This window comes from Erythrolamprus reginae, chromosome 3 (assembly GCF_031021105.1).
Source record: "Erythrolamprus reginae isolate rEryReg1 chromosome 3, rEryReg1.hap1, whole genome shotgun sequence".
NCBI lineage: Eukaryota > Metazoa > Chordata > Lepidosauria > Squamata > Dipsadidae > Erythrolamprus > Erythrolamprus reginae.
In genome coordinates, this window is record NC_091952.1 from 123,081,335 (window position 1) to 123,092,873 (window position 11,539).

An 11,539-nucleotide genomic window follows, 5' to 3' on the forward strand; every position below is an offset into this window, starting at 1 on the left:
AGTAACAGAGAATGGAGCAAAATATTTTAATATTGGACATAATATTGGATATAGAAATAAAATGGGTTTATGTCTTACAAAACCAAAGAATGACAATATATTTTTAATACTGGACTTACAAAAGAAATCTGTTAAAATTGTGAGAAATTTTGTGAGAATGGACCAAAAAAAAAGAGAGAAAAATTTAAGTTGCAAGACTTTGAAGGAAATAAGGATCAAGGTTGTCAAAAGTAAAAGGAAGAAATACAAACATAGTTTATTTGATCAAGGTTAAAATAGATATATGTTATCTCTGGTAATCTTTAATGAAATTTTGCTGACCAAGATTGAACATGGAGGCTTTAAAGATCTGTCAGTACTATAAAAAAGGGGGGGGGGGATATGGCAAAAAATCATTTGTGATATTTTGAGAGAAGGTGCTAAGTTATTAAAATTGTTAACACTTCTTATTATCATATTCTTTCTTTTATGTACTTTATGTTTTAGTTTGTATTATTTCTTATCTCTTAACTGTAATGCTTGATAAAATTACTATAAAAACATACTATTACTATAAAATTACTATAAAAACATACTATTCTCTATATACTATTCTACTATAAAAACATACTATTAGCAAGGAATATATCATTGAAATAAATAAAATTTATTTCTAGAAAACAGGATTTAAATATTGACTAGATGAAAATTATGATTCTATTACGCCATACTTATACAGGAGCGGATTATAAGAAGCAATTTAAATTTCAACATAGAACTGAAGCCAGCATTCCAAAATATTGCTGTAGATTTATTAAAGAAATTTAAGCATAGTTAAATCTTAAAAGTAGAGGAATTTAAAAATACAGAGTCAGCAGCTTTTTGCAAAAATTGCAAACTACATGGAAGTCTTTTGTAAAATCAGTTCAATACTCATACACTATTTTTGTTCATTTCTCTACTTGCAGTGTTATCTACTGAACCAGTAAGTACAGTATTACCTCTGAGAACCTCTAGGCTCTTGAGAGGCATCAAACAAGTGGAGAATACTGACCTTATCTCTTTTTTTAAAAAGTGGGGGGGGGTCTAGGGAATAAGATACTAACAATCTGACACTGGTACTTAGGTTTCTAGACCAGATCATAAAAAAAACAGATCTGAAATGGCTATAGATAATATTGTAAGCCCAATACCATAATTATAAAAAGTCAACATACATTTGAGGTCAAGTCTTGAAAATTCCATGTTATCTACTGTACTAGGTAATGTTTTTCATAGAACCAGTTTTATGTAATGTTAAGGCACCAGACTTACTTTAGGCATAAAGCTAGATAGTCTCCATTCAGCCCTAAGAAGGTGAAAGGAGCAGCAAATCAATTCTGAAAAAAACGGAGAGAGAAAAAGAAAGGGAAAAGTTGTGTGTGTGTGTTTTTGTGTTTGTGTTTGTGTGTGTGTGTGTGTGTGTGAATATGGTGGCTCGACAATTAAGTGCACGTATGGCTATCTTAAAAAAAGATGTTACATTGTTTTTATTATCTTTTATTAAAATCTTTTTCATTAAACGATCCAATGTGAGATATCAGATGCTCCAAGCTTCAGTCCTTGCCTCATATTCCTCAACTTTTTAAATTAATTATTTTGATGAACAAATGGAAGAAACGTTTATCAAATTTGCAGATGACTCAAAATTATATGAAATAACTCATTTAGACATAAAATTTAAAATTTTCTTGATAGACTAGTCTGTTGGAAACAGAATAAAATTAAACAGAAATCAAATACACAGATACAAGATAAGAGATATCTCCCTTGATAAATATGAGTAAATACTACAATGTAAATAAATTTGCAAAAATGCAATTTTCTAATTTCCAAATCACAATAAGTAAGCTCTGCATTGGACAGGTATAATCTTCAATGCAGTTTTCTGAACCCAATATTTCTAGCAATAGGTTGCAAAAGGCTCAGAGCAGGGAATGAAAATAATTAAGGATTAGAAATTAAATTCTATGGAGAGCGATTGAAAAAACGAGAAATAGCTTGGGGGGGGGGGAAGAACACAGTAATCTTGAAATACCAGATAAGGTGTTCCTAGAAAAAGATGGAGCCCCATTTTTCTATTTTTCTAGAATGTAGGACACACAAAGTAATATCTCTCTGTTATGGGATGGCAGATTCCAACTGAATGGAGGGGAGGAGCCAAACCTTGACAGTAAGAGCAATACAGTGCAGGTAATCCTTGACCACAATCATACTTGGGATCAGAATTTCCAGCTAAGGAAGACGGTTATTAAATGAGTCATGCTCGACATTGTGCCACAATTTTTTTTGCCAGTTATTAAGCGAATTATTAAGCAGTTAAGTGAAATGAATCATAAAGACATTAACTTAATCTGGCTTTGCCTATTGCCTTCTTTTCAGAAGCCAAATGGGAAGGATGCAAATGACTAAGACATGACCCTAGGACAGTGATGGCGAACCTTTTTTTCCCTCGTGTACCGAAAGAGTGTGCGCTTGCACTATCGCGCATGCACGAGTGCCCACACCCATAATTCAATGCTCGGGGAGGGCAAAAACAGCTTCTCCCACCCCCCTAGGAGGCCCTCTAGAGGCCGAAAACGGCCTGTTTCCCAACTTCTGGTGGGCCCAGTAGGCTCGTGTTTCATCCTCTCTAGGCTCCAAAGGCTTCTCTTGAACTGGGGAAGGATAAAAACGCCCTCCCCTATCCCCCTAAAGGCTCTCTGGAAGCCAAAAACGCACTCCCAGATGCTCTGTGTGAGCCAAATATCATTTGGCCGGCACACACATGCACATTGAAGCTGAGCTAGGGCAACAGCTCGTGTGCAAGAAGATATGGCTCCGCGTGCCACTTGTGGCACCCATGCCATAGGTTTGCCATCACTGCCCTAGGATCAGACAACCATCATAAATACATGCTGGTTGCCAAGCATTCAAACTGCGCGAGTCAAAAAGAAGGCTGAAAATATTTACTGACCCCTCACATCCTGAACATAAACTGCTTCAACTCCTACCCTCAAAACATCGCTACAGAGCACTGCACACCAAGACAACTGTCAGGATTTAGAATATCCTGAGGTAATGTCTCAATGCAGAAGGAAGGCCTAGGTAGAGAATGTTGAGTCATTCTGAGGCAATTAAACATGCAGCAATGTTATCAGGTGAAAAGTATTTAAATATGCAAGAGCTCTCTGCTTGCTCTCTCTCTCTGATATCTGATCCTGATCTGTGTGAGGTGTGCTCTGAAGCTGCTGTATTGATCTGTTGGTTCCTGTGAATTATTGTAATTGAGATAGTTGTAGTAAGATACTAATGAGATACTAGTATGATATCTGTGTAGTAAAGTAGAATACAGTTAGTAGTTTAAATAAGAAGTAAATATATTTTTCTAAGACTTCCTACTGCTGCTGTGTTTCATTGAAGACTTCAACTTCAGATCTACTGGTCTGTGGCTGGCTGTTTGGGTTGGTTTGCTGTTTGGTCTGTCTAGCTTCCGAAAGTGCAGCTCTGATAGACACAAGAACAGTTTTTTTCCTGAATGCCATCACTCTGCTAAACAAATAATTCCCTCAATACTGTCAAACTACAGTATTTACTAAATCTGACTGTATGACTGTAACTTGTTGCTTGTATTCTTAAGATTTTTATTAATATTGTTTCCTGGTTGCTTATTTGTACCCCATGACCATCATTAAGTGTTGTAGTTAATGTTTCTTGACATATGTATATTTTCTTTTATGTACATTAAGAGCATATACACCAAAGACAAATTCATTGTGTGTCCAATCACACTTGGCAATAAAAAATTCTATTCTAATCAAAGAATTCTATTCTATTCTACTTTGATTATGTGACTGTGAGGTGCCCCATTGGTTGTTGAGTGGGAGGACCAAGTTATAAGTTAATTTTTTCATTGTAACTTTGAATGGTCACTAAATGAATGGTTGTAAGTCAAGGACTACCTGTAATGGATCCAATTACTTAAGACAGATAGTTGATTCTCTCTCTCTCTCTCTCTCTCTCTCTCTCTCTCTCCCCCCCCCCCCAATGGATGCGTTCAAGTAGAGGCAAAGAGGCAAGACATTCTTCTGTCAAGAATGTTTCAAGTTGGATCCCTGGAGGGAGTTAACCTAAATGTTTCCTTTTGCGATTCTGTACAAGCTTAAACCTATAATCAAAATTATAGTATATATACTCCCAGAACTGTGCATTGTATGGGATGTTTTAGTCCTATAAAATGCTGGATCAATAATGAAATAGTTCAATAAAACACCACTAAGGACAAAGTACACACAGCTTGTCAATCATTAACCTTGTACTAGTCCAGTGAAATTAATTGAGAGGTATGTAAAGCCAGATCAAGTGGAGTTTCCAACAGCAATGAATGGCAATCATATCATTGTAATGAACACAGTTATGGTTTTCTAATACTGTATGCTTGTTTCAAGAATAAAATTAAAATTAGTACCTTTGATTTCATTTAAGTTGCAATTCCTAACATGTTGTTTTGCAACAGAAACATCACCAAATTTAGTATGACTCACTTCTATATGTTCCATGCTAATTGTTCACCTTTGTAAATACCAATTAACATTCATACAGTACTCATAACAGTTCCCCTCCAAGGCTTTAACACAACGCTCCAGGCCATTAGTGATTACATTTGTCATTAAAACCACACACTCCATATCAAGGTCTTATAACCCTGCAAATGTCTAGGTAACAAAAGTTAGACAGACCTTATGATTAAATGCACAAAGTTAGTAATAATGCTACTATTTTGCCCATAATTTATTTATTATTTTTTTATAAAAATTGATGGATAACCGTGGAAAAACCAAAGTGTTCAAAGGTTTTAAATGCATTATATAAAAATAGCCAAGATAAAATTTTGATAATACAAGATTTGATACACATACACACACACTTTTATTATCTTACAACACTAACTAAAATCAAATACACAATTTATACATGTAATTTGTTTGTTTGTTTGTTTGTTCATTTGACTTCTATGCCGCCAAATCCCGAAGGACTCAGGGCGGCTTGCAAAATAAGAAGTCAAATATAATATCTAAAACTAAACCCCATAATGAAACCCATTTCTATAAAAACAGTCATAATCATATGCATACACACCATTCATACAGTTTGGCCATGAAAGATGTGCAATTCATGGCCTCCAGGCCCACCGGCAAAGCCAGGTCTTCGTGGCCTTATGGAAGGCCAGTAGGGTGGGAGCAGTACGGACATTGGGGGTTAGTTGGTTCCATAGAGCTGGGGCAGCTACAGAGAAGACCCTCCCCTGCGGTCCCGCCAACCTGCATTGCTTAGTCGACGGGACTTGGAGGAGGCCGACTCCGTGTGCTCTTATTGATCTCTGAGAGGCGGTCCCGTAGATCAGTGGTCCCCAACGTTTTTTCCACCAGGGACCAGTTTCAGCAAGACAATTTTGCTATGGCCCGGTGGGAGCGGAAAGGGGTGTGGTTGGGGGCGGGATTAAGCATGGGGGTGCTGGTCCTCCCCACCCCTCTTTACCGCCATCGCTCTATGGCTGGCAGAACCTGCCTCCCAAGCCCTCGTGCCCAGCGGGAGCTAAGCGCTGGAGAGAGGGGGTCAGGCTGGCCCTCCTGCCTCTCCCCAGCCAAAAACACAAAAGCGCCCCGCGGCAGAAGCCAAAAGAGGCTTGAGCCTCTCGGTCCTTCCCGACCCTCTGTCCCGTCCATCGTCCTGTGGCCGGCAGAACCTGCCTCCTGAAGCCTCTTGCCCGGCGGGAGGCGAAGCGCTGGAGGGAGGGGGTGGCGGCATGAGGGCCGGCAGCTGCTGACTCCACGGACCGGTGCAACATGCCCCGCGGCCCGGTACTGGTCCGCGGCCCAATGGTTGGGGACCCCTGCCGTAGATAGTCTGGCCCTGAGTCCAATCGCCAAGTCCAATCACAGACCAAAATATCAGGTGAGATTAGAGCCGTGATGGCGAACCTATGGCACGTATGCCACAGGTGGCATGAAGAGCCTTTCTTTGGGCTGTCGCTCCAGCTCAGCTCCACTGCACATATGTGTGCACCTCCCGCTGGCCAGCTGGTTTTGGGTCTCTGCCATGCATGCGCGGAGTACACAGCACATGCAGGACATGTGCATCCATGCACAGGAGGCGGGACTTGTGCAGGAGGTTGCAGACATGTGCGGGGGCATAGGGTAGGGCACGTGCAGGAGTGCGCACGTGTGGGGGTGCAAGGTACATGTGGAGTCACGTAGGGCATGTGCAGGGTGCGCATGTGGGGGGTGCAAGGTACATGGGTGCGCATGTGGACTTTCATATGCACACGTGCTTGCTTTCAGCATTTGCCGACGAAAAGGTTAGCCCTCACTGGATTAGAGTGTAGGAGTTACAATGATATATAAAAAAAGTATTGGGACTCTAGAATGAGTGCAGATAAGAGCAAAGATGATTAGGAGATTGGAGGCTAAAACATATGAAGAACGATTGCAGGAATTGGGCAGGAATTGAAAAGAAGGTCTAGTGGTGACATCTGCCAATATATAAGGGACTGCCACAAAGAGGGGCTCAATCTATTCTCTCCAAATCCCCTAAAGGCAGGACAAGAAGCAATGGGTGGAAATTAATCAACGACAGATACAATACTGAAATAAGAAGATTCTTGACAGTTAGAACAATTAATCAGTGGAACGTTCACCTTCCTTTAGAAGTTGAAGGGTGAGGAAATTTGACAGCTACATATTTCTCCGAAATAGTATAGGTGCTCTTGCTTAAAAAGGGTTTGGATTAGAGCAGTGTTTCCCAACCTTGGCAACTTGAAGATATCTGGACTTCAACTCCCAGAATTCCCCAGCCAGCATTCTCTGGCTGGGGAATTCTGGGAGTTGAAGTCCAAATATCTTCAAGTTGCCAAGGTTGGGAAACACTGGATTAGAGGACCTCCAAAGTCCCTTCTAACTATGTCATTGTATTAATTGTTGAAGTGTGATTATTATAAACTCCATAAAGCTTACGCCGTATATGTCTTAGGACCAGATTATTTTTGAGACCGCCTTCTGCCATATACCTCCCAGCAATCGATTAGGGCCTACAGAGTTGGTCTTCTCAGGATCCCGTCAGCTAGCCAGTGTTGACTGGCAGGGCCGCGTGGGAGGGCCTTCTCTGAGGCATCTCCGGCCCTCTGGAACCAACCTCCGCCTGAGATCTGCACAATCCCCACTCTCCTAGCCAGGGGTCCCCAAACTTTTTACACAGGGGGCCAGTTTACTGTCCTTCAGACTGTTGGAGGGCCGGACTATAAAAAAACCCCTATGAACAAATCCCTATGCACACTGCACAAATCTTATTTAAAGTAAAAAACAAAATGGGAACAAATACAATATTTAAAATAAAGAAGTAATTAAATAATTAAGTAATAAAGTAATTTATACTTCTTTATTAACAAGTAAATTTAAACTGAAATCAACAAACTCCCTCCATTTCTCCTTCCTTCCCTCCCTCCCTCCTTCCTCTCCATTTCTCTCTTCCCTCTCTTTTCTTCCTTCTCTCATTTGTTTCATTTTCCTCTCCCTCGTTTTCTCTCCATCATTTTCTCATTTTTCTCTTTTCTCTCTCTCTCTCACTCTTTCCATCTATCCCCCTTTCTCTCTTCCTCTCTATCTCTCCCTCTTTCTCTCTCTTTCTTTCTCTGTCCCTCTCTCTCTCTTTCTCTCTCTTTCTTTCTCTCACTCATTCTCTTTCTCTCTCCCTCTTTGTATCTCTCCCTCTTTCTCTCTCTCCCTCTCTCTCTATCTTGCTCCTATCCTCCCCGCACCTTGCCTCTGTACCGCCTCCTCGCTCAGCAGCAGACCGCGGTGAGTTGACAGGAGATTCGGGAGCTTATTATATCTATTGATAAAATCTCGTGGGCTGCCGCGGACTGGATGAATTGCCTCAGGGGGCCGCATCCGGCCCCCGGGCCGTAGTTTGGGGACCACTGCTCCTGGCCTTCCGAAAGGGCATGAAACGTGGCTTTGCCACTAGGCCTGGGGCCAATGAACCATGCCATCTAGCCCCGGCTTATAAATCACAAAAACAAACAAACAAACATTGCTGTCAATGGCAAAACACCAATGATAACTAGGTTTGGATCCAGCCTAAGGTTTTTCTCAGAATTCACCCTGATAAGTCTGAAGTAGCCTTGACAAAATTAGCTGGAAATTCTAGGACAGACTTATCTGGAACTTAATTATCTAACCAGTGATTTCTACAGTGATTCATACAGTAATACAGACAGAATAATAATAATGTTGTATATTAAAAAAAAGGAAGATGACCAAAAAAAAATTCAAATAATGATATTCCATCAGTTCAAATGAAGGAAGGTGTCCGATTAATATTAAGAACAAAGTGTAACTTTGGTTCAGTTAAATTACAGTACTGAAACTATTTTTAAAAAGCTATGAAATTCAAATGCAGACAATCCAATTAGATGAATTCTTCAACTGGATACTGCAAGATTCTTTTGACTTTACATAATAACTATCCTGGCTTCAGTTATATCAGTGTGTACATCATTACATGTTCAAAGTACACGGTTGTGTTTCTAAATGCGCAGGAGACTCATGAAGCGATGTACACTTTCATTTCCATGAATTTTAGAACATGTGCCTATTTGTATAATGCCACCAGCTATTAAACTAATTTTTTTTAAAGAAATATTGTTTATTCTACTGAATATTTTCTTCACTAAGAATTAAAATGATTTTGTGTCTGCCTTTCATTTATTGGAATAATAACAACCGCAAGCACAGTTGTTGTCAAAATGTGCCTTTGTCTCAGTAGAACAAAACAGAGAGAAGTTACAGTACAGTAGCTTCATCTTGACAACACACCACCAGGGCAGAAACAGAAAAAGACACGGATGGAAAAGTGCTCAACAAGTCAATGTGTCCTTGCAGCTGTTTTTCTACTATTTTTACTTAATTTTTTTAACAGTTCTTTGTTATTTATTTTAACTGCTGTATTGTTATTTATTTTAAAGTTGTTGCCTGCCCAGAATCATATGAGTGACACAGATGACCATATAAAGTGAATCAATAGATAAATATCTCTAAGCGATATTTTATTGGTTGGCAAGAAAAGACATGAAAATAAATGACAGAAATGCATGCGAGGCTCAAGGAACTCTGTTCTAATCTCATTATAAATTTTGGTTTTTGATTTCGACAAGACCTACATGATCACCATCATCCTCTTTCCTTGAAAGCATTCTGAACGTGTATATTATCCCGAGTCACACTCATAGCAGTAACACTTAGACTTATATACTGCTTCATAGTACTTTACAGCCCTCTCTAAGCAATTTACAGAGTCAGCATCGCGCCCCCAACAATTTGGGTCCTCATTTTACCCACCTCGGAAGGATGGAAGGCTGAGTCAACCTTGAGCCTGGTGAGATTTGAACTGCCATCAATCAGCGGATGTAGCAGAAGTACTGCACTCTAACCACTGTGCCACCATGGCTCATAGTAAGCATCTCTTAATAATATTTGACCCACGTCTGTCTACATATCGGCAGCCTCTGGATGCTTCCTTAGATAGCATACAATAAAGACACTTTGTGCTTCTTTATAGCATGTGCCTAGAGAAAAACAGAATTGAGGGAGACAGACGGAGCACCTTGGGGTAACCTATCCCATCCTGTCTGGTATTATTCCTTCATTAAAGAAAGAGGGTTGCCAAAGCAAATAGTTGCAGTTTCAGTTGCAAGGAACAGATTGAAACATAAAAGAAGGCATCCTGAGGTGCAGGTTTTTTTGTTTTTAAATGGGGAAAATGCTTCAGTCTTTTTTTTTTCTCCAGGGTATCACTGTTATTAGGAAGACAGAAGAGACCCACTCAGGATGCCAGTTTTGAGGCGCAATCTTAGACACACTTAACCGAGAGTGATCTTCATTGAACATAATGACATTTAATTTCAAGTAAATATGCGCAGGATTGCACATCAGGGCTTTCTCCTTCTTTAAAGATTATTAGATTTTCACCACAGGGGGAGAGAAAGCACTTTTGGGATTTCCCTCCGAGGTGTCGAAAAGCCCTTTATCTTCACAACAAGGCTATAATGGAGTTCTGAAACCACAAAATACTAAGTTGTTTTGTTCGGGGTTTGTTTCCTCCCCCATCTTCCCCTCAAAGATATTCGCATGAGAGCAGGGAACAGAAAGCCAACCCGTCCCCTAATTGTATCCTGGAGTTTTTACCTCGGGGGTGTGTGTGTTGGAGGGGGCACCAAAAAACCAAAGCATTTACCCATGAAGTTAGCGCTCCATTATCTCTCCCTGCATTTTCTCTAAAGTTGCTCAGGGTAGGCAACTCGAGTTTCTCAGTTAGGGAAGCGAAACCCCGCTTTTTGTCAATTCACAGCGACCCGCCCTACACACTATTACTTCCAGTGGACATTTCAACGATAAGGAAAATACTTCGGGATGGTTTTTGTTGCTGTTGTTGTTTTAGTTTCTCAAAAAAAAAAAATCCAACTTTTATAAAAGTTGTCCTTGCCGCCCCCGCGCCTGGAAAGTAGTTTCTTCTCCCGGACTTTCCCGCCGCCTGATCCGCGTCCCTCTTTCCCACCGACCGCCCCGTTTGGTAAAGTGGGGTACCTCGATATCCACGGGGTCTCGGCTAAGCAAGCGATTCATACTTTTCCCCCTTTTCTCTCGGCCGCGCCAAAGTAAAAAAATTAAATTAAAAAATTAAAAATGAAAGCAACCGAAAGGACACAACCCGGCAACGGCCGCAAGGTCGGACAAGTACCCGCGTGGCTTTTTGGGGAATTGTGTGCATGCGCGGGTGGCTTTATTTACAAAGCCTGCTGGAGTTGTTGCTGCCTCGCCTTGGATGGGGCAACGCGAAGAGTTCAGCAAGTCTGTTTTGCTACCTACACGAGCCAAGTTGCAAGATAGGACTCGAGGCTAGTAACTCGGGAATCTTTGGCGTACCTGGCGTAGATAAAAAGGATACCACCCTTGCCCTGGAGCCCCCCGTGCAAAACGTGGTTTCGCAGCAGGTTTGGCCTCCCCGGTTTTCTTCGTTTGGGCCTAAAACGAAAGTAACGGTTCATCTTTTTAAGGCAATATCTGGGGACAAGATGCAAAAACGGCTCATCGTCCGTTATGGTGGTCAAATCCTAGGTGGGATCGGTGGAACCGGGGAGGGGGAACTAGGCAGTCGCATCAAACGGGTAGGCGCGTTAAAAGGCCAAAATGTGCAATAATCAAGTATTCTGCAGTCGTCACTTTTCAAGAAGAGGAGGAGGAGGTTTGGCAACCGACGAGATTGCTAAATTGCGACAGCCGAGGCCGTGCACGTCGGAGATTAGGCAGAGGCAGAGTTGGGCTCGATCCAAAGCAATCAACGCGGTGCCTCCCAGCGTGCTCAACTCTATTTAGGGAAGCCAGCTTTGCGCGTTGCTCTGTAATTACTGCGCCATAACGGCAGGCAATTCTGAGCTGGGCAAGGGCCAAAAAAGCTTTGCCTGTTGGATTTCTGCATGTCAAAAAGG

At 41.2% G+C, this 11,539-nt stretch overlaps 1 protein-coding gene across 2 annotated transcripts in view; it reads right to left on the reverse strand.

Moving 5' to 3' along the window:
* Window positions 1-10,800, reverse strand: part of DPYD (dihydropyrimidine dehydrogenase) — a 735,717-nt gene extending 724,917 nt beyond the window's left edge. The window contains exon 1 of one of the 2 annotated variants that reach the window (XM_070746537.1): window positions 10,638-10,800. In XM_070746537.1, coding sequence (XP_070602638.1) covers window positions 10,638-10,676 — 39 coding nt within the window. In that variant the 5' untranslated portion in view covers window positions 10,677-10,800. The remainder of the gene's footprint in view (window positions 1-10,637) is intronic. The other variant, XM_070746536.1, reaches the window with a different exon arrangement.
* Between the last annotated feature and the right edge of the window lie 739 nt (window positions 10,801-11,539).